A 19,220-nucleotide genomic window follows, 5' to 3' on the forward strand; every position below is an offset into this window, starting at 1 on the left:
GGTGACTCAGCCTGGGATCATGGGTCATTTCGTAGGGTCAAGATTTAGCTTGGGGCCAGGTTTTGGCCTCTCGGTGGATCAGGAAGATTAGGAGAACAGGACAGGCTTTAGCAAATGCATGTGTTTACCAAAAGCCCGAGCTTTGGCTGGGAGCCACATCCCCGGGGTAAGAAAGGGGACGTCCGTCCTTAGGGATACTGGGAAGTGTAGTTTATTGAACGCCCCCTTGAGCTGTTTGCTCCCTCTGCGTTCTGGGTAATGTAGTTCTGAACCGGTCTGTCAGTTAAGAGTGGATGGAGGAATTCCCCTTTAGGGGCCGGATATCAGATCCATCACAATTGGTTGGATGAACTGTTTATCAGAGTACATCCGGGGACAATCTTTCTAGTGATTGGTGAGTGTGGAGGCGGGGTTAAGCGATATCAGCACTCCCATTCGGGGCCCGGGCTGTCCATTTGGTGTCGTACAGGGTGCGGGCTCGAGAGGAGGCGATTACTGATTGGTTGAGCGGGCTGAAAAAAGCTGAAGGGTCGGCCCCCACCATGCGGCGATTGGCGGGCCTGAGGGCGTCAGAGGCGGTGTCGGGGGAGGTGTTGGCTTCAGAAATGGCAGTGAGCGAGAGGAGGGGGCTAGCTCGCGGGAGCCCCGTGGAGTGGGGGCAGCGGCTACTTCTGCTGCTGCTGTTAGGCGGTTGCTCTGGGCGCATCCACCGGCTGACGCTGACGGTGAGTCCCGCCGCGCAGCGGTCTGGGGTGTGGGTCGCAGCTTTGGCCCGGAAAAGCCCCTGGCTTGGAGTGGTTTCGTCCGGATGGAGCGGTCCGGCGCCCCCCTCTTCCAGGTCCGGAGTGGTCTCGTCCGAGGAGCCCCCTCGGTCCTCCTGTTGGAGTTGCCTGGCCAGCCACGCTGTAGTCTTGCCCCGCCCACCGGGGTGTGGGGGGGGGTTCATCTCCGGAGACGGCGGACTCTGAGTCCTCTAAATTCTTGGGATTGCTTTGGGGACGCTAGGGACCCTTGACGCCACCCAGGGAAGTCCCTGGAGGTTCTAGAGTAGGGTCCTCTGGGTACTCATTGGGATCTTGGGGGCTCAGTTGGAATCTAAAAATTTTCCGGGAGGTGAGGGCCAAGCACCCCAAGATGCGTAACTCTGCTCTCCGGGTGATGCTCACCCAATAGGGAGACTTCCAGGTATCCCAGACTTTCGAATCCTGGACTCTCCGAACAGTGGCCAGAGGATCCGGAGCCATCCTGTCCCTGCCTGGGATTGGTCTAAGGTTATGGCCTCCAGAGCTGGCCCTCTCAACCTCTCCCGTCACCCTTTGGACCTGTCCTAAATATAGAGATACCCAGAGGGGCCCGAAGCCCTTGGGGAAACCTCATGCTAGAGCCCTGGGGCTGGGCTGGTGGGAAGTCTGAGCTGCCTCTGCCTTCTTGGTCTCTGGCAGGGGGAGAAGCGAGCAGATATCCAGCTGAACAGCTTTGGCTTCTACACCAACGGCACTCTGGAGGTGGACCTGAGCCTCCTGCGGCTGGGCCTCCAGGAGACAGATGAGAAAGCCCCGTTGGTGAGGGGCTTTGAGGAGTTTGCTGGAGGAGGGAGAGGTGCACAAGTTTCCGAGCTCCGCCCCCGCCCCCAATTCTGGATTCACATCCTAGTTCTGCCTCTCACCCATGTGATCTTGGGCAAGTCCCTTGATCTCTCTGAGCCTCTGTTTCCTCATCTGTAACTTGGGAATAATAATTTCTCATGCAGTACGTGCTAGGCACTGAGCTGGGAGAGGGGAGCCTACCAGTGAACAAGACAGCCCCAGTTCCTGCAGTCGAAATGAGAAGTTAGTGTTTATTGAATGCCCGCTGGATACCAGCTACCATGCAAATCTATTTCCATGAGTCTGTTCTGTCATAGCCACCTCTCAGGAATGCTGTGAAAATACTACACCTGTAAACCCAATTTTACAGGTGTTCACACAGACTCAGAGGCATGTGGCTTACTCAGAGTCCAAGAGCCTGGATGTAGATCCAAGTGTGTTGGCTTCCAGAGCCCAAGGCAGGGAGCCATAAACATTCGATTTAATTTATTTTTTACATCAACATTTTAAATGGGGGGAAACAGGGTGGGCTAGGTCGAGGACCAGCAAAGGTCTCCCTGAGGAAGTGACATCCCAGTCAAGGGGCAAGGATGGTTAGGAGTTAAAGGAAGAGGGTTGGGGGGCTGGGGGCAGATGGGAAAAGTCAGTGAAGTGAGTGAACATGGAATCTCACGCTTAGTAGGCTTTCAGGAAATTTGAGGTTACGTTACTATTGCCACTGATAGAGGTGGCTTGGAGGTCCCTGCTGGTGCCCCTCACATCATCTCTTTTTCTTGCCAGGTGGGGTTCAGTCTGACCCGGGTTCGATATGGCAGTGTTCCTTCCTATTCAGTGAGTGGAGGGGGCAGAGCTGGAGGGGGGGAGGGGGGGAGTGAGGAGGGGCAGGGGTGGTGGAAGGGGAGGATGGTCTGTCAGCATCTGGAACCCAAAGGTCCCTGTCCTTTCCCAGAGAGGGGAGCAGGGAGAGACCCTCCCTTGCCCGGGTGGATGGGGAGGAAGGCAGAGTGAGGCTGGACCAGTGGGAGGGGGTGACCAAGGCTCCCTGCTGCCCACTCTCCAGAGCCGGGACCCTCACGACTGTCCTCTCCGGAAAAACAGTAGCAACCTCCTGGTTCTCTTCCTCATCAACACCAAGGATCTGCAGTGAGTTGGAGGGCTGGTGGCTCCCCTTAAGATCCATCATTGGGGTTTCCCGGGTTGTGCTACCCACATGAGCTGATCAGGTGGAATCAGAACCATCCAGAAAGAACCTTGACTCCTTTGGAGAAAGCCACTCGCTTTTTTTTTTTTTTGGCTGCACCACGCGGCTTGTGGGATCTTAGTTCCCAGACCAGGGACTGAACCCGGGCCCTTGGCAGTGAAAGCACCAAATCATAACCACTGGACAACCAGGGAATTCCCGTCACTCGCTTCTTAATTTTGCCTTCAAGCCTTCTGATTATGGGAGGGAGAGAGGGGAGGAGTGCCCAGGGAGTATTAGGGTCTCAAGGCAGAAGACCCAACACAGAGGGGTGTTGTGAGAATTAATACAAGTCATTTGTGCTTGTAGGATGTACCCTGTGCGCCAGGCAGCGTCCTGGGATCTTTACAGGTGTTAACTCATTGACTGCTTAGACTGTTGTTATCCCCATTCTAAAGATGAAAAAACCGAGGCTGAAAACTGGGATTTGAACCCAGGGTCCAAAGATACTCTTGTTGCCTCTCTGTATATACAGCATTTTCTTTTTAAATAGTGTGTACTTCAGTAGAATGAGTGACTTAATGTCACAGGAAGTGACAACTAATCCTCGGTGCAGGCAGCTCAGGGATGCAGCAGCCATCTCGATGGGTGGTGGCCAAATGCTACAACCTGGTGACCACTGATGGAGCCCGACGCTGAGCCCCAGAGGGCCCGAGGGGCCATTGAGTCCCTCAGCAGAGCAGGTGTGCCTGACCCCAGCCTTCAGCCTCCCAGCCTCATCCCACAGGGTCCAGGTACGAAAGTATGGGGAACAGAAGAAGCTGTTCATCTCTCCCGGGCTCCTCCCCGAAGCGCCCTCTGAACCAGAGCTCCCGAAGTCAGAACACAGGGTCAACCCCAAGGTGGATGGCGGTGAGTCAGGGTGGCCATGCGGGCATGGAGGGGCGGGTGGGCAGGGCCGCTCCACGTGTCCCGCCCATCATTCTGCTGTCTGTCTATCTCTAAAGTCACCTGCTTGCCCCTGGCAGGGACCACCACTGCACCCGACAAGGCCAAGTTGAAACCCACAGGATCACAAAGAGACCAGCAGGTATGGGGAAGCCAGGGCAGGAGGGAGGAAGCCCCGCCCCCAGGGGGGGCCGGCTGATGCTCCATGGAGGTCCTCTGTCCCCTCAGGGCATCGGTGGGAAGGACCGGGACCTGGTGTTGGGCCTGGGCCATCTCAACAACTCCTACAATTTCAGTGTGAGTGTCCGGGGGTGCCCACAGCCCCTCCCCTCCACAGAGCAGGGACCCCCCACGCTGAGGCCTCCTCTCCCCTCTGTCTGCCCCACCTCCCAGTTCCACGTGGTGATCGGCTCGAGGGCCGAGGAAGGCCAGTACAACCTCAACTTCCACAACTGCTACAACTCGGTGCCGGGCCAGGAGCAGCCATTTGACATCACGGTGAGCAGGGGTGAGGAGGGCGGGCAGCAGGTTCGCGGAGTGCTCACTGCAGGCCAGGTACTCCGTGCCCATTTGGGAGACGGGAAGATTGAGGCTCAGAAACAGGGAGTCGGCCAGCGAGAGAGCGGGAGAGCCAGAGACTCACACTCAGGGCCCCGCAAGTCTGGAGCTAGTGCGCAATTCCCCTGCCCACCGCTGTCCCCTCCCCAGGTAATGATCCGGGAGAAGAACCCCGAGGGCTTCCTGTCGGCGGCGGAAATCCCCCTCTTCAAGCTGTACCTGGTCATGTCCGCCTGCTTCCTGGCCTCCGGCATCTTCTGGGTGTCCGTCCTCTGCAAGAACACGTAATGCCTTTGCCCCTGGGGGTTCCCCACCTCCCCTCATCACACCTTCCCACTCCTACCCCTGGCCGATGCCCTCCCACTCTCTTCTGTCCCCGACCGCGCTGCCAGGTACAACGTCTTCAAGATCCACTGGCTCATGGCAGCCCTGGCTTTCACCAAGAGCATCTCTCTCCTCTTCCACAGCGTGAGAGCCTTGGGCCGGGAGCAGGATGGGGTGGGCTGGGGTCTCAGGGGCCAGGAAAAAGCCCCTACAAGCCACTCCTCAAGTCTCTGCAGACCCTGGGCTTGGGAGTTCCATTTGTCCATACATATGTCCATCCATTTTATCACCGTGGCCAGCTGTGCATCCAGTCGTGTCCAGCTGTGACCGCCCACCTTTCAGTCTGACTGTCTGTGGGTCCAGCTGTGAGTGTCCACCGGGCTGATTGTCTAACTGTCCATCCACCCGACTAGGACCTTCCCTCCATTGTCATGGCTGTGACTGTCCAGCCACCGTTCTGGCTGTCCCTTTCTCAGTCCACTCACCATCCTGATCATGACCTTCTGTTCAGTCCACTCCCTGGCCACCCATCCGACAGTGACTGTCCGTGTTCCCAAACCACCACCATCTCCATCCCCCCCATCCATCTGTCTGACTGTCTGTCCGTCCATCCATCCATCTCCAGATCAACTACTACTTCATCAACAGCCAGGGCCACCCCATCGAAGGCCTCGCTGTCCTACACTACATCACGCATCTGTGAGCGCCCTTCTCTGCCGGGGGCGGGAGGCGGGCAGGGCAGGGCTGGGCCCCCGAGGCTCACCACACCCCCTGCCCCCCTCCGCCAGGCTGAAGGGCGCCCTCCTCTTCATCACCATCGCCTTAATCGGCTCTGGCTGGGCCTTCGTCAAGTACATCCTGTCCGACAAGGAGAAGAAGGTCTTCGGGATCGTGATCTCGCTGCAGGTGCGCATGGAGGCCCCAGGGTGGGCAGGTGGATGTGAGTGCAGGCTGGGCCCACCCATCCCACCCACCCACCCCCGCCCCGCAGGTCCTGGCCAACGTGGCCTACATCGTCATCGAGTCCCGTGAGGAGGGCACCAGCGACTATGGCGTCTGGAAGGAGATCCTCTTTCTGGTGGACCTCATCTGCTGCGGAGCCATCCTCTTCCCCGTGGTCTGGTGAGGACCCCCACCCGACCCCCTCCCCTGCAGGCACGGGTGGAGGCAGTGCTGACTGCCCCCCACATCACGCACTCCTTCCCAGGTCCATCCGGCATCTCCAGGACACGTCTGGCACTGATGGGAAGGGTGAGCTGTGCCCTCGGCCCTCGGCCTGCTCCTGGTCCCTCTTGCTGACCCCTGGATGCCCCTTCCAGCTCCTCTGACTGTCTCTTCCTGCCTCTCCACCCCCTCACCATCCTGGGACATTCCCCTCCACACTATGCCCCTGAGACACTCACCCAAATGTCCTCCTGTCCCCAGCCCTTCTCCACCCCTGTCCCCTTCGTCCTGCCCCCTGCCTCCTTCCCTTGACCCCCACTCTCTGTGCCTACCCCTCAGTGGCAGTGAACCTGGCCAAGCTGAAGCTGTTCCGGCATTACTATGTCATGGTAGGAGCCCTGTGCTCACTCGGGAAGCTTGGGAGGGGGAACAACCAGCCCACTGGCACACCCACCCTAACCCCTCCATCTGCAGTCCCTCGGAGCCCCGCCCCCCTGCCCTCTGCCCGTAATCCCCGGCCCCCCTCCCCAGGCATCACCAGTGGTCCCTCAGCCCTGTGCCCACCCGTGTCCCTGCAGGTCATCTGCTACATCTACTTCACACGGATCATCGCCATCCTGCTGCGGGTGGCCGTGCCTTTCCAGTGGCAGTGGCTGTACCAGGTGAGCACTGAGGCCCCAGGTGGGGCGGAGGGTGGCCCAGACAGAGGAGGTGGAGGTGGGGGCGTGTGCCTGACACTCCCACTCTGCCCCCTCGGCCCCCAGCTCTTGGTGGAGGGCTCCACTCTCGCCTTCTTCGTGCTCACGGGCTACAAGTTCCAGCCCACAAGGGATAACCCGTACCTGCAGCTGCCCCAGGAGGACGAGGAGGATGTGCAGATGAAGCATGTGTGAGCCCTGGGGCTGGGGTGGGTGGGGCTTGCGCAGCAAGGGGCTGGGCGGGCGGGGCTGTGGGTACAGGTGGGTGGAGCCTGGGGTGGGGCCAAGAGGCTCTGGGGTAGGTGTGGTGGGCTGAGTGGGCGGGGCCTGGCTCCCCTCGGCTCACGGACTATCTCCTTACTGTCTTGTCTGCCTGCAGAATGACCGATTCTGGGTTCCGGGAAGGCCTGTCCAAAGTCAACAAAACGAGCAGCGGGCGACAGCTGTTGTGATCATGTCCCCGCCTCGGACACTCCTTCATCCCTCTTCATCCTCCTCTCTTCACACATTCCCTGCTCCGGCTTCTCCCAAAGAGCGTGTGGGGAGGAGGGGGCCGGTGCTCACAAGGCACCCAGCTCCCTGGGACCTGAGTTCCTGGAGCCCGTTCAGAAGAAGACAGACAGCCCCCCTCCCTCACAGATGTTGAGCACCCTGTCCCCACTTGCAACTGTACAACAATGACCAATCTGTTTTGCTACCCCAGTTTCTTGCCTTTCTGGGGGTTGAGAGCTAATGCAGGGGTTACGTTTGAAATTGAGAGATCCGTGGGGGGCATGGGGCGGGGAGAGGTTGCAGTATCCATTGCTTTGCACATTCAATAAATGTTAATTGAGCGACCACTGCGTGCCGGGCCCTGTGCCGGGTCCTGAGGACAGAGCAATGACGAGGACCCATCCGGTCCCAACACTCAAGGTGTCACCAGATGGTTCCATCACAGGGCCCTGACCCAGCCTGGGGAATCAGAGGTGAGCAGAGAGAGTGGGGAAAGACACAGGCCCAGATGAGGGGACAGCATGTGCAAAGGCTGAAGGGGAGGAAAAAATGGTGATTGGGTGACTCACAAGTGACTCAGGCTGAGTGCTGTATGCCACACCCTATTCTAAGGCTTCCAGGGTCTTTAACTCTTGAAAAGCTTATGAGGCACAGAAAGGCTGTGTAACTTGCCCAAGGTAACACAGCAAACAAGTTGTTAGAAGGCTCAGGACTCAAAAACACCAGCAGTCTGGTTCCAGAGCTGCCCACTCCCACTGCGTGCACTGCCCCTCTGCACCTAGACTCCCTGCCACCAAGCCTCTTGACCTTGCCCCCATTTGCTGTGTGACTCTGTTAAGTGGTTTAACCTCTTTGTTTCCTTGCTTGTAAAATGGGGACCCCATAGAGTTGAGTATCACATATGATAATGGGAGTCTGGCTCAGCGCAGTGCCCTGCAACACAGCCTGACCTTTCATGGATTTTTCTGAACCTTGAGGAGTTCAGATTAGAGATGCACCTGTACACACACCTGCACACACACCTGTGGGCAGACCGCCATGATGCATTTCTTCCCCCGCCCCACTTCACTCTTTAACTAGAGCACTCTGAACCTATTTTGGAGCTCTGAAAAATACTCCTTGGTGGGGACCACAGGCATGGGCCAGGGGGAGGGAATCAGGCTGGGGTCAAGGCTTCCTGCAAGCGGAAATGTGTCTAACTAGGGCCCAGATGAATATATAGCCCAGCCAGACAAAAAAGGAAGTGGGAAGGCTTTGCAGACTGAGGAAATTATGCAGCAAGGCAATGCCCAGAATAGCTTGCAAGCTCCACTGCAGGTCTGGCTTGGCCAGTGGGAGGGCAAGAGCAGCTGGCAGAAGCCTAAAAGCAGGCAGACACACTTGGACTTGATTCTGGGGCCCACGGGAGCCAAGGAAGAGTTTAAAGCAGGGCGGGACGTGGTACTACAGGGATGGTGTTTTACACCACGTGCATGCTGGGGTGGGCAGAGTCATGGCTGTCCCAAGTTGTCCCCATCCTAATCCCCAGAGCCTGTGACTATGTTCCCTTACATGACAAGAGGCACTTGGCAGGTGTGATTCAATTAGGGATCTTAGAATAAGGGATGATTCTGGATTATTTGAGTGGGTGCGTTGTCATTACAAGGGTCCTTTTAAGAGGGAGGCGGGAGGGTCAGGATCAGAGCATGAGATGTGGTACTGTCAACAGGCTCGCGTGATGCGCTTTGAAGATGGAAGAAGGGGCCACTAGCCAAGGAATGCAGGCAGCCCCCAGAAGCTGGAAAAATCCAGGAACGGATTCTCCCCTAGAGCCTCCAGAAGGAACACAGCCCTACTGACACCTCAGTTTCAGACTTCTGCCCTGCAGAACTGCAGTATAATAAATGTATTGTTTTAAGCCACCAGGGTTGTGATCATTTGTTACAGCAGCAGTCAGAAACTCACAGTTTAGGAGCACAAACTCTGGAGCCCAGCTGCCAGGTTCAAATCTCAGTTCTTACCAGCTAGAGGATCTTGGGCAAGTGGCCAAAGCCCTCAGTTTCTTTATCTGTAAGATGGGGATAGTAATAGCACCTAAGGCATTTGGAATAAACAAGTTAGATGCATAAAATCGTTAAGATGCTGTAGCTGAGATGTTCACAGTCATTAGTGCATATTCCTGTATCATGCATCATAATTTTATAGAAAGAATGCAAAGGTGTGTTTTAGAAAAAAAAAATTCCCAGTTGCTGTGGACTAGATGACCTGGAAGAGGTGAGTTTACAGCAAGGAGGCTGGGGCCTTAGGGGTGGAGAGAAAGGATGGGTTGGGAGAGACAGCCTAGGGGTGATAAGGCTGCTCACAGGGGATGGATGAGGTAGAGGGGGGAAGGGAGGGACTCTGGCTTGGAGGCTCGGAGGGACTGTCACCGAAATAAGACAAGAGAGAGGAGGAGCAGGTGTTAGTAAAAATAAAATTCAAGTACATTGTGCGCTGGCCATGTGCTGGGCACTGGACTCAGCTTGCCTGACACCGCATGCTGTCACCCCAAGACTCAGAGGGAGGTTCCATGGTTGTGAATGTCTAATTTACAGATGAGGAATTGAGGCTGGGAGAAGGCAGAGCTGCAGTCAAAACCTCTGGCCTGGAATTCCCTGGTGGTCCAGTGGCTAGGACTCTGCATTCTCACTGCGGTGTCCTGGGTTCAACCCCTGGTCAGGGAACTAAGATCACACAAGCCCTGCTGCGCAGCCCAAAAAAATAAAGGGTCCCTGGTGCCCAGGCCTCTGCTATGCTGCGTGAGGGGGTGGAGGGTAGGAGCCAGAGGGCAAGTGGATGGGTTTAATCAGGTCAAGGTTAACCACAAGTTAATGAGTAATAAGTTGGGAGAGAAGGGTAAGTCCAGGCTGCTGGTGGGGCGGGGAGCTGGGGGGGGGGTAGTTGGAAGCAGGGCCTGGCTCTGGGTCCTGGAGGAAGATTCCCAGAAAGCAGTATAGCACCCATCCTGGAACCACCCATCCTGGTCGAGGGGAGGGGGAGAGGGGGCATCTCTGCTGCTCCCTGGCATGGCGGCGCCTGTATGGGGAAAGGGTGGGGATGGGATGCATCCTGGAGATAACGGCACTGAGACAGGTGCGGGAGAGGGGAAGGGGGCACCTGGGCTCCCCCCACCTAGAAATCATGCCCATTTCCCCCTTTATTCTCTCTTTGCACCCCAGCTAGGGTTGCCAGACAAAATACAGGATGCCCAGTTAAATTTGAAATTCAGGTAAATAACAAATACTTTGTTGGTATGAGTTTCCAGAGGGAATTCCCTGGCGGTCCGGTGGTTAGGACTCTGCGTTTCCAGGGCAGGGGGCCTGGGTTTGATCCCTGGTCAGGGAACTAAGATCCTGCAAGCAGAGTGGCACAGCCAAAAATAAAAGAGTCTCCTAGATACCCCACTTAGAACCTGCCCGGCAGCCTCACTCTTCTTCGGTCCGCACCAGGAATGCGTCCTTCTCTTTCTCCCCTGCTGGCTTATCTTGCCCGCCATCCCCCTCCCAAACTTCTGGGCGCAAATGTCCATTCCCCAGGAAAAAGCCTGGAAGAATTCCTCTGGTTTCCTTCCCTTCCAGGAGACCTTGGTCCATTTTCACCTCCATCCCTCTGGTCAGTTCTTGGAGGTCATGGGCTGGACCCTTCCCAGACCTCCACCACCATGGCCATGAGCCTTCCCTCCAAGCGCAGGGCTCCAAGCCATCTGTGTTCCCTTAATTGTCAAAACAGCAGGAACTACCATCAGTCCCATTGCTCAGATGTACTAACAGAGGCTCTGGGGTAGGAGCAGCCAGCCTTGCAGGGAGACCAAGGCCAGCAGGAATTCCTTCTCAAGATTGTAAAATCACAACCCTGAATGCTTAAAGATATAATGAAACCAGGAGACTGGGTGGATATTTTGGTAGGGGGAAAGGGGAGGAAGGTAAATATTGGGGTTTGGAGGATCCTAGCAGGTGGCCCCCTTCCCAGTTTCAGAAGTGGAACCCCATATCTGGAGAGTAAGCAGGTGTTTGCCTCACGCTCCTCCTCTTCCAAAGAAAGGGTGTCGCAATCAAAGCAGACAGAAGCCAGGTTTGTTCTATTGCTCCACGCCACCCCCTACTTGGGGCAGGGGGGCGTGACCAGGGAAATGGAATGGTTTACAGGAAATCAGAGTGAGGTCCCTGTTAACCCCTTCAAGGAAGCTTTGGAAAACAGCCTTCCAAGGGTCTGGATCCCCCATCAACACACCATCCCCCTCCTACACCAGGCTTCACATCCCCCCTTCCGCCAGATGCTCAACTTAAAATCAAATTAAAATGACACTGAGGCAAAAATACAAAGTTCTGCCAATATGCCCTCAAGAGGAGGCCATGAGGAAATTGGCGATTTTGTGCAGGGCCGGTAAGTATGCAAATCAATATAATTATGGAGGGGAATTTAGCGATATCTAGCAAGATTACCGTTGCACACAGGCTTTGATCCAGAATTATCTCTTCTCATTGTGGTAAGAACCCTTTGAAGTTGCTGCTGCTATAACCCTACTTTACAGGAGGAAACTGAGGCTCAGGTGGTTATCAGTAAGTTGCCCAAAGTTTACCACTTAATAATCGTGAGAGCTGGGAAATAATGCAAGCTCAAGATTACTCCCTGGAGGGAGCATGGTTTTGTAACAATAGGAAGTCTGTCTGTCCATCAGTCTGGTTACTTCCACACAATGTAATACTAGGCAGGTGCCTGTAAGAACAAGGAAGCTCTCTGAGCACTGATATTAAACAATCTCTAAGGTATATTGTTTATGAAAAATCGAGGTGTAACCCAGGGAGACCAGAAGGCAGAGTGTGTAGAGCTTGCTGATATTTGTTTTTAAAACCTGTGAACATTTGTAAACACATAAGATACCTCTGGAAAGAAACACAAGATTTGGTTACATGGTCATGTCTGAGACCCTGATGGCTAGCGATAGGAGCAGGAGGAAAGTTATTTTTAGACGCTGAACCATATGAGTATGCAAAAAGTTAAATACATTTTTTAATAATAATAATAATATGCTAAGAGGTTGCTGATGTAACACAAAAGCTAGCCATGGGACTTTCCTCAATTATGACTTTTATAAACCATCATAGCCACTCAGGCCTCTTTTTTTTTTTTGGCCACAGCTTGAGGCATGGGGGAATCTCAGTTCCCCGACCAGGGCTTGAACCAACCCGTGACCCTTGCAGTGGAAGTGCAGGGTCTTACCCACTGGACCGCCAGGGAAGTCCCACTACTCAGGCTTCTTGATGAGAGGAGGTGAAGGGAGCTCCAGGCTCTCCTTGCCCTAGAAAACATTCTCACCTGGATGGTGAGCTCCTACACATACTTCAAAGCCCAGCTGAAATGTCCCCTCCTCCAAGAAGCCTTCCCTGACCCCCCAAGAAGCTGAGTTCTTCTCCACTGGGGAAGGCACTCCATGGGGCTAGGAGCTTTGGTGCTGGACTCTGTCCCCCACCCCCACCCCAGCATGGAAGATTCTAGAAGTGGGACTCCAGCTGCCAGCATAGAGATGGACTCACAGGGAGGGTTTGGTGAATAAATGCACAGCCAAAAGTGGACTGAGGATCAGGCCCACATATCTGGGGTGGGGGGGGCCCTCTGTCCTCAATTTTCCTCTACTACCAAGTGGGTGTGACAGGGAAAGATCCCTGTTCACCAGCTGGCCTTGACCCTGAGGGAGCCTAAGGCAGGAGGCTGTTGTGTTCCTGTTGCAGGAGGGCATGCCCTCGGGTTACTTACCCCAAGCTCATGCTGCCCCGCAGACTGAAAAACTTAGGAAATAGTATTGAGTAATCTGGGGCAGTACCAGGGAGGGGGGAGTGGAGGGCTGGGCTGAGGAGGGAGAAAGGCGGGAGCTAAATAAAAGGCAGCCTCCAGCAAGCTCTGCTCACTCCTCCCTCCCCCCCTCTGTCTCTCTGTCCCTCCGTCCCTCTGTCCCTTCACTGTCCTGGCACCATGCATCCTACTTCGGGCCCCAGTCTGCTGCTGCTGCTGGCCAGTCTCCCCCTAGCCCTGGGGGACCCCATGTGAGTAGTCACAGCCCGACCCCAAACAAGGCTGCTTCTGAGATGGGAGTGGGCATTTGTGGGTACAGGTCCCTGCAAGTTTAGGGTGCATGCGCGGTGTTGGGTGATTCTGTGGACGGGCAGTTTGGACTTCATGGGATCTGGGAGTTTGTAGTTTCAGGATTTAAGGGTTTAGAGATTTCGTATGGGTGTATGTGAATGAGAAGGTGGAGTTGGTTGTATTTATAGGTCTGGGGTGCTAGAGGTTTAGGGAGAAGTTTAGGGTGTTCCAGGGTTGGGTGTTTAGAGACTTGGGGTGTTTAAAGATTTAGGGGTTAGGGCTCCCAGAGTTGGTGGTTTTTATTTGGAGGTTCAGGAGCTGATGGGATTTGAAGCCCCTGAGCTGTCTGCCGGTCACCAGATCCCCTGTGGGACCCGGGGCTGGGGCAGAGCGCTGACCCGGATAGGGCTGGTATCTCGGGCTCCAGGCATGACAGCTCCATGCCCTGTGCTCCCCTCCGGCAGGTATTCCATGATCACCCCCAACGTCTTGCGTCTGGAGAGCGAGGAGATGGTGGTGCTGGAGGCCCACGAAGGGCAAGGGAATATACCAGTTGCAGTCACCGTCCACGACTTCCCGTTCAAGAGACAAGTGCTGTCCAGCGAAAACACCGAGCTGAACAGTGCCAATGGCTACCTGAGCACCGTCACCATAAAGGTGGGCACGCACGGGAGCCCAGCCCCGCTGACACCCCACCCCCTCTTTGAGTGCTCCCGCTGCTGAGCCCCTCCTCCCTCTCTGAGCCCCACCCACTCTATCTGAACCGGGCCCCTTCTGTCTGAATCTCCGCTCCATTCTGAACCCCTCCCCTCTCTGAATCTCCGCCCCTTTTGAGTCCCTCCCTTTGCTGAGTCCCTCCCACTGCTTCTTCCAGTGCTTTCTCTGAGATGCCTCTACCTTTTTTTTTTAACTTTTTATTTTATATTGGAATATAGTTGATTAACAATGTTGTGATAATTTCAGGTGTACAGCGAAGTGATTCAATTATACATATACATGTATATATTCTTTTTCAAATTCTTTTCCCATTTAGGTTGTTACATAATATTGAGCAGAGTTCCCTGTGCTATACATAGCCCCCTTATCTCTCTCAACTCCACCCCCTTCCAAGCCGGACCATCTCTGAGCCCCCCACCCCCATTTCTGAGCCCCTCCCCTCCAAGCCCCTCCCCCTCTAAGCCCTCTCTCCCTTCAGAGCCCCTCCCCTCTCTGGGTCTCCTCCTCTTTCGGAGTCCCCTTCCCGTTCTGAGCTCTCCCTCCTCTGAGCCCCCTGTCTGATTCCCCCTTCCCATCCTTCCCTCTGACTCCCACCCCCTCTCTTGCCCTTGCCCTCTCTCCAAGTACCCTTTTTTTCCCCAAACCTGGGCAAACAAGGGAGGCCAGGAGTGATGGGCAGGCTCTGTTGTGAAGAGGGGCAGGTGTGGATCCAGCCAAAGGCAAGGGGCCCTAGAGCAGACGCCTAATAACCCCCTGGTTCATGCCCAGATCCCGGCCAGCAAGGAGTTAAAATCAGAAACGGGGCACAAATTCGTGACTGTCCAGGCGGCCTTCGGGAACGAGATGGTGGAGCAGGTGGTGCTGATCAGCCTTCAGAGCGGGTACCTCTTCATCCAGACGGACAAGACCATCTACACCCCAGGCTCCACGGGTAAGGGTCTGGGGGTGGCTGGAGAGGGCCGGGGGCAGGGCTGGGGGGAGGGGCAGGGCCTCACCCAGCTCTCCCTTTCTCTCCCGCCTCGTCTCAGTCCTCTATCGGATCTTTACCGTTGACCACAAGCTGCTGCCCGTGGGCCAAACAGTTATCGTCAGCATTGAGGTACCAGCCAACCGGGGCCCCAGACCTACCCGGGGCAGAGACTCGGGGAGAGACAAAGAGATAGAGGCAGAGAAAGAAGACACAGGCAAAGGCCCAGCAGCAGAGACCTAAAGGCAAAGAAATATGTAGAGGCACACAGATGGGGAGAGGGGGCGGGGACCCAGGGAGACTACGTGGAGAGATGCTTGCGCCCGTGGATTCTGGGTCCCGATAAACCGCTGGTTACTGTTTGACTCTGGGCAGGTCACTTTACCTTTCCAAGTCTCCGTTTCCTCATCTGAAGATTGGGATAATGACAGACGCTAATTCTATGTAGTCTGTTCCAGCTAGTGCAGCGAGAGGGCGCTTGTGAGCACCCCGCCTCTGCCCGCAGCGCTCCAGGGCTCCCACCTCCCTCGGGGTAAAAGCCCAAGTCCTCCCCGCTGCCCACTAGGCCTGGCCCTACCTACCCCGTCCCCTCCCTGCCCTCACCTCCTCCCTGTCTCCCCCTCGCTCACTCCGCTCCAGCCACACCGGCCTCCTCACTGTTCCTCCAACAACCCAGGCACAGTCTGACCTAGGACCTTTGCACAGGCTATGCCCTCTACCCAAAAATCCCTCTTCCTCCAAATTTCCACACAGCTTGCTCCATCACCTCCTTCAAGTCTTTGCTCAAATATCACCAGTGTCCCAGTTTTACAGTGAGACCTCTCTGAGCGCCCCATAAAATTGCAACACCCCCTCTCTCCACTGCCCCCCAACCCACCCCCCCCCCACACACACACACATGCACTCCACTCTCATTTTCCCTTCCTCCACTCTTATTTTCCTTCCGGGCCATCTCCCTTTAGCATCTTCTAAATTGGATTTATTCATTTGTTAATTGCACCTCCCCCAACATCCATTGAACCTAAATTCCAAACGGAAAGGGATTATCTGTTGACACCACTGCTTGGCATGTAGTAGGGTAAATAAAAACTTACTGGAAGAAGGGAGAGAGGGAAGGAGAGGGGAGAAAGAAGAAGGGAGCGATGGGCGGGGGAAAAACAAGTGTAGGAGGAAGGGAGAGAGAAGGAAGGGAAGGAATGGAGCATGTGCTCCTTACGGGATCTTCGTGAGTTTGTACTGAGATCACACAAACCTAACAGGGACCAGGTTCTGAAGGCTGTGAGCTGGCTTTAGGGATTGTGGGATCTGCGGGGAACGGAGAACACAACACACATCTCCTCTAAAGGCACAGAGCTGCCCGGCTCCCATGAAATGTCACCTTGTGCCAAAAGGAACACGTTATCCACAATTACCCCAATTTCCAAGAGAAGCCAAAATACCAGATTTCTATGTGATGTCTCTTGTTGTTTAACTGTTGGCAACGAATGAAATCATATGTGTATTAGGTCAAGCCACGCGACATTGCTATGCTTTAGGTCAAAAAAGGCGAATGTGGGCAATTATGTGTGATTTATACAAATCAAGTGCTTAGTGCAGGGTCCTGCAAAAAAGTAGGTGATAAATGCTAGTTTTTATTAGTCTTCAGAGAGACACTGATCACCATGAGCTCTTGCTTATATTAACATGTCCCAAACCAGTGACATAGGAGCTATAATTATCTCCGTTTTCTAGATGTGCACACTGAGCACAGAGAGGTTAAGTAACTTGCCCACGTCACACAGCTTGTAAGTGGCACAGTGGGGATTTGAACCCAGGCTGACTGGCTCAGGTGCATGTTCTTAACCACTGCCCCTGTAGACATGACACAGAGTGTCCAGACAGAGAGAAGGAGGGGAGAGCCAAAGGGCTAAGCCTGGTCTCTGAAGAGCCATTTCTCTCCCTGTCTCCCCACAGACCCCCGATGGCATTCCCATCAAGCGGGACTCCCTGTCTTCTCACAACCAGTTTGGCATCTTGCCCTTGTCTTGGAACATCCCAGAGCTGGTCAAGTATGTCAGGCCCTCCAGGAGGGGGTTCAGGGCTCCCCTACCCCAGGAGAGGGAGTGGGGGTCTGCTAGGTCTGGTCAGATCACTAGCCTGCTTTTGCCACAGCATGGGGCAGTGGAAGATCAAAGCCCACTACGAAGATTCTCCGCAGCAGGTCTTCTCTGCTGAGTTTGAGGTGAAAGAATACGGTAAGGGGAGCAGAGAGCCATGGGTGGGAGCGTGGGGAAGGATGGGGGAGCACATAATTCTGGGCCCAATGCTGGTTCACTCCCCACCACGATCTGTTCCCCCAGTGCTGCCCAGTTTTGAGGTCCAAGTGGAGCCTGAAGAGAAATTCTACTACATCGATGACCCAAATGGCCTGAAGGTCAACATCATTGCCAGGTGAGGGACAGGGGAGGGACCAGCTAGGGGGAGGGGCTCAGCCACAGCCAACAGAAGTTTGGAGGAAGACTCATCTTTTTAAGGAGGGGAGAATCTGAGACTCTCCCCGCCTCACAGGTTCTTGTACGGGGAGAATGTGGATGGAACAGCTTTCGTCATCTTTGGAGTCCAGGACGATGACCGGAGGATTTCATTGGCCCACTCTCTCACCCGTGTTCCGGTACCTAACAGAGGCCCCCTCTAAGTCTCCTGCACTCTGAGCATCCTTCCTGTCCCCATCAGCGCCCCTCCCGCACCTGAGCCCCCCTCCACCCCCCGCCTCCGCTGAGCCTTCACTGTCTCCCCCAGATCACTGATGGTACTGGGGAGGCCACACTGCAACGACAGGTCTTGCTGAACGGAGTACAGCCCTCTCAAGCCGATGCCCTAGTGGGCAAGTCCTTATATGTGTCCGTCACCGTCATCCTGCACTCAGGTGAGGCCAGGCTGAGGGCAGGGGCCCAGCACCACCGTACGGTCCAGTCTGAGACGGGAGGCCCAGAAGGAAGGCGGGGTCCAGTCTGATAGGGATGACCCAGTCTGCGGCGCAAGACCCAGTCTGAGAGCGGAGGCTCGGTCTGAGGGTGGATGTTCAGAATGAAGGTGGGATCCGGTTTATGGGGGAGATGCAGTCCGAGGAAAGAGGCCCAGTATGAAGGCAGAGTCCAATCTGAGGGGGGAGGCCTGGTCCTGAGGGGTGGCCCAGGAGCCCACCCTCACGATTGGTCCCCCTCAGGCAGCGACATGGTGGAGGCAGAGCGTACCGGGATCCCCATCGTGACCTCCCCCTACCAGATCCACTTCACGAAGACCCCCAAGTTCTTCAAACCCGCCATGCCCTTCGACCTCATGGTGAGACGCAGGGCGGGGCTGCAACCCGCCTCCACTGCTCCTGAGCATGACCATGCCTCTAGGTCTGCCTGAACCCCCTCCACCTGGCCTGCACCCACAGGTGTTCGTGACGAACCCCGACGGCTCCCCTGCCCGCCACATCCCGGTGGTGACCCAGGGCACCAACGTGCAGTCCTTGACCCAGGACGACGGTGTGGCCAAGCTGACCATCAACACACTCAACAACAGGCAGCCCCTGACCATCACTGTGAGTCCAGGCCAGACTGGCGACCCCACACCAGGAGACAGGGGGCTTGATTTTGTAGAGCGGGGTCCTGACATTTGCACAAAGGGATCCTGTCCTGGGCATACAGGGGGGTCCTTTCATTTGCATAAAGGGATGTGCCATCCACAGAGAGATGTTTTCATTTACATAGAAGGGCTCTTTTTTTACTTTATTTTATTGAAGCATAGTTGATTTACAATGTTGTGTTAATTTCTGCTGTACAGCAAAGTGATTCAGTTATACATATATATGACTGAATATATATATATATATAACTATATATATATGTATATACCTTCTTTTTCATATTCTTTTCCATTATGGTTTATCACAGGATATTGTATATAGTTCCCTGTGCTATACAGTAGGACCTTGGTGTTTATCCATCCTATATATATATGGTAGTTTTCATGCATAGATGAGTTCTCATCTGCACAGCAGGGTCCTACCTTCTGCCTAGACGTCTTATAAGGACCCTTGCAATGGCATTGCACCCACCTGGATAATCCCATCTCTTCCCCATTTCCTCAAGATCCTTAACCTAATCTCCTCTGCAAAGTCTCTCTTGCCACATAAAATACCATATTCCCTGGTCCCAGGGATATGGGTGTGGACATCTTTGGGGGCCAGCATGAATCCATCTTTCCTTGCCCAGGTACGCACACAGAAGGAGAATATCCCACAGGCGCGACAGGCAACCAGGACCATGCAGGCCCTACCCTACAACACCCAGGGCAACTCCAACAACTACCTGCACCTCTCTGTGCCCCGAGTGGAGCTCAAGCCTGGGGAGACTCTCAATGTCAACTTCCACCTGCGCACGGACCCCAGCCACCAAGCCAAGATCCGCTACTACACTTACTTGGTCTGTGGCTTCCTAGAACACCCAGCAGCCCCGGGA

At 55.0% G+C, this 19,220-nt stretch overlaps 2 protein-coding genes across 2 annotated transcripts in view; both read left to right on the plus strand.

The window, feature by feature from the left end:
* Positions 1-566: 566 nt before the first annotated feature.
* On the plus strand, positions 567-7,160 carry GPR108 (G protein-coupled receptor 108). The gene is made up of 18 exons (XM_081233661.1): positions 567-725; positions 1,443-1,562; positions 2,367-2,417; positions 2,647-2,729; positions 3,554-3,678; positions 3,795-3,856; positions 3,943-4,011; positions 4,108-4,212; positions 4,423-4,556; positions 4,665-4,740; positions 5,222-5,295; positions 5,385-5,502; positions 5,588-5,718; positions 5,804-5,847; positions 6,100-6,149; positions 6,339-6,422; positions 6,525-6,649; positions 6,838-7,160. The coding sequence occupies exons 1-18, from the start codon at positions 606-608 to the stop codon at positions 6,908-6,910; spliced, it is 1,644 nt and encodes a 547-aa protein (XP_081089787.1). The 5' UTR covers positions 567-605; the 3' UTR covers positions 6,911-7,160.
* A 5,716-nt stretch (positions 7,161-12,876) lies between these two features.
* C3 (complement C3) overlaps positions 12,877-19,220 on the plus strand; it is a 32,151-nt gene continuing 25,807 nt past the window's right edge. Inside the window, exons 1-12 of the mRNA XM_081233824.1 lie at positions 12,877-13,009; positions 13,514-13,706; positions 14,535-14,697; positions 14,795-14,865; positions 16,687-16,781; positions 16,885-16,967; positions 17,073-17,163; positions 17,281-17,383; positions 17,512-17,638; positions 17,939-18,054; positions 18,155-18,301; positions 18,975-19,184. Of these exons, the coding sequence (XP_081089950.1) occupies positions 12,939-13,009; positions 13,514-13,706; positions 14,535-14,697; positions 14,795-14,865; positions 16,687-16,781; positions 16,885-16,967; positions 17,073-17,163; positions 17,281-17,383; positions 17,512-17,638; positions 17,939-18,054; positions 18,155-18,301; positions 18,975-19,184 (1,470 nt within the window). The 5' untranslated portion in view covers positions 12,877-12,938. The remainder of the gene's footprint in view (positions 13,010-13,513; positions 13,707-14,534; positions 14,698-14,794; positions 14,866-16,686; positions 16,782-16,884; positions 16,968-17,072; positions 17,164-17,280; positions 17,384-17,511; positions 17,639-17,938; positions 18,055-18,154; positions 18,302-18,974; positions 19,185-19,220) is intronic.

Source organism: Mesoplodon bidens (genome assembly GCF_964165515.1).
Source record: "Mesoplodon bidens genome assembly, chromosome: 4".
NCBI classification, from domain to species: Eukaryota; Metazoa; Chordata; class Mammalia; order Artiodactyla; family Ziphiidae; genus Mesoplodon; species Mesoplodon bidens.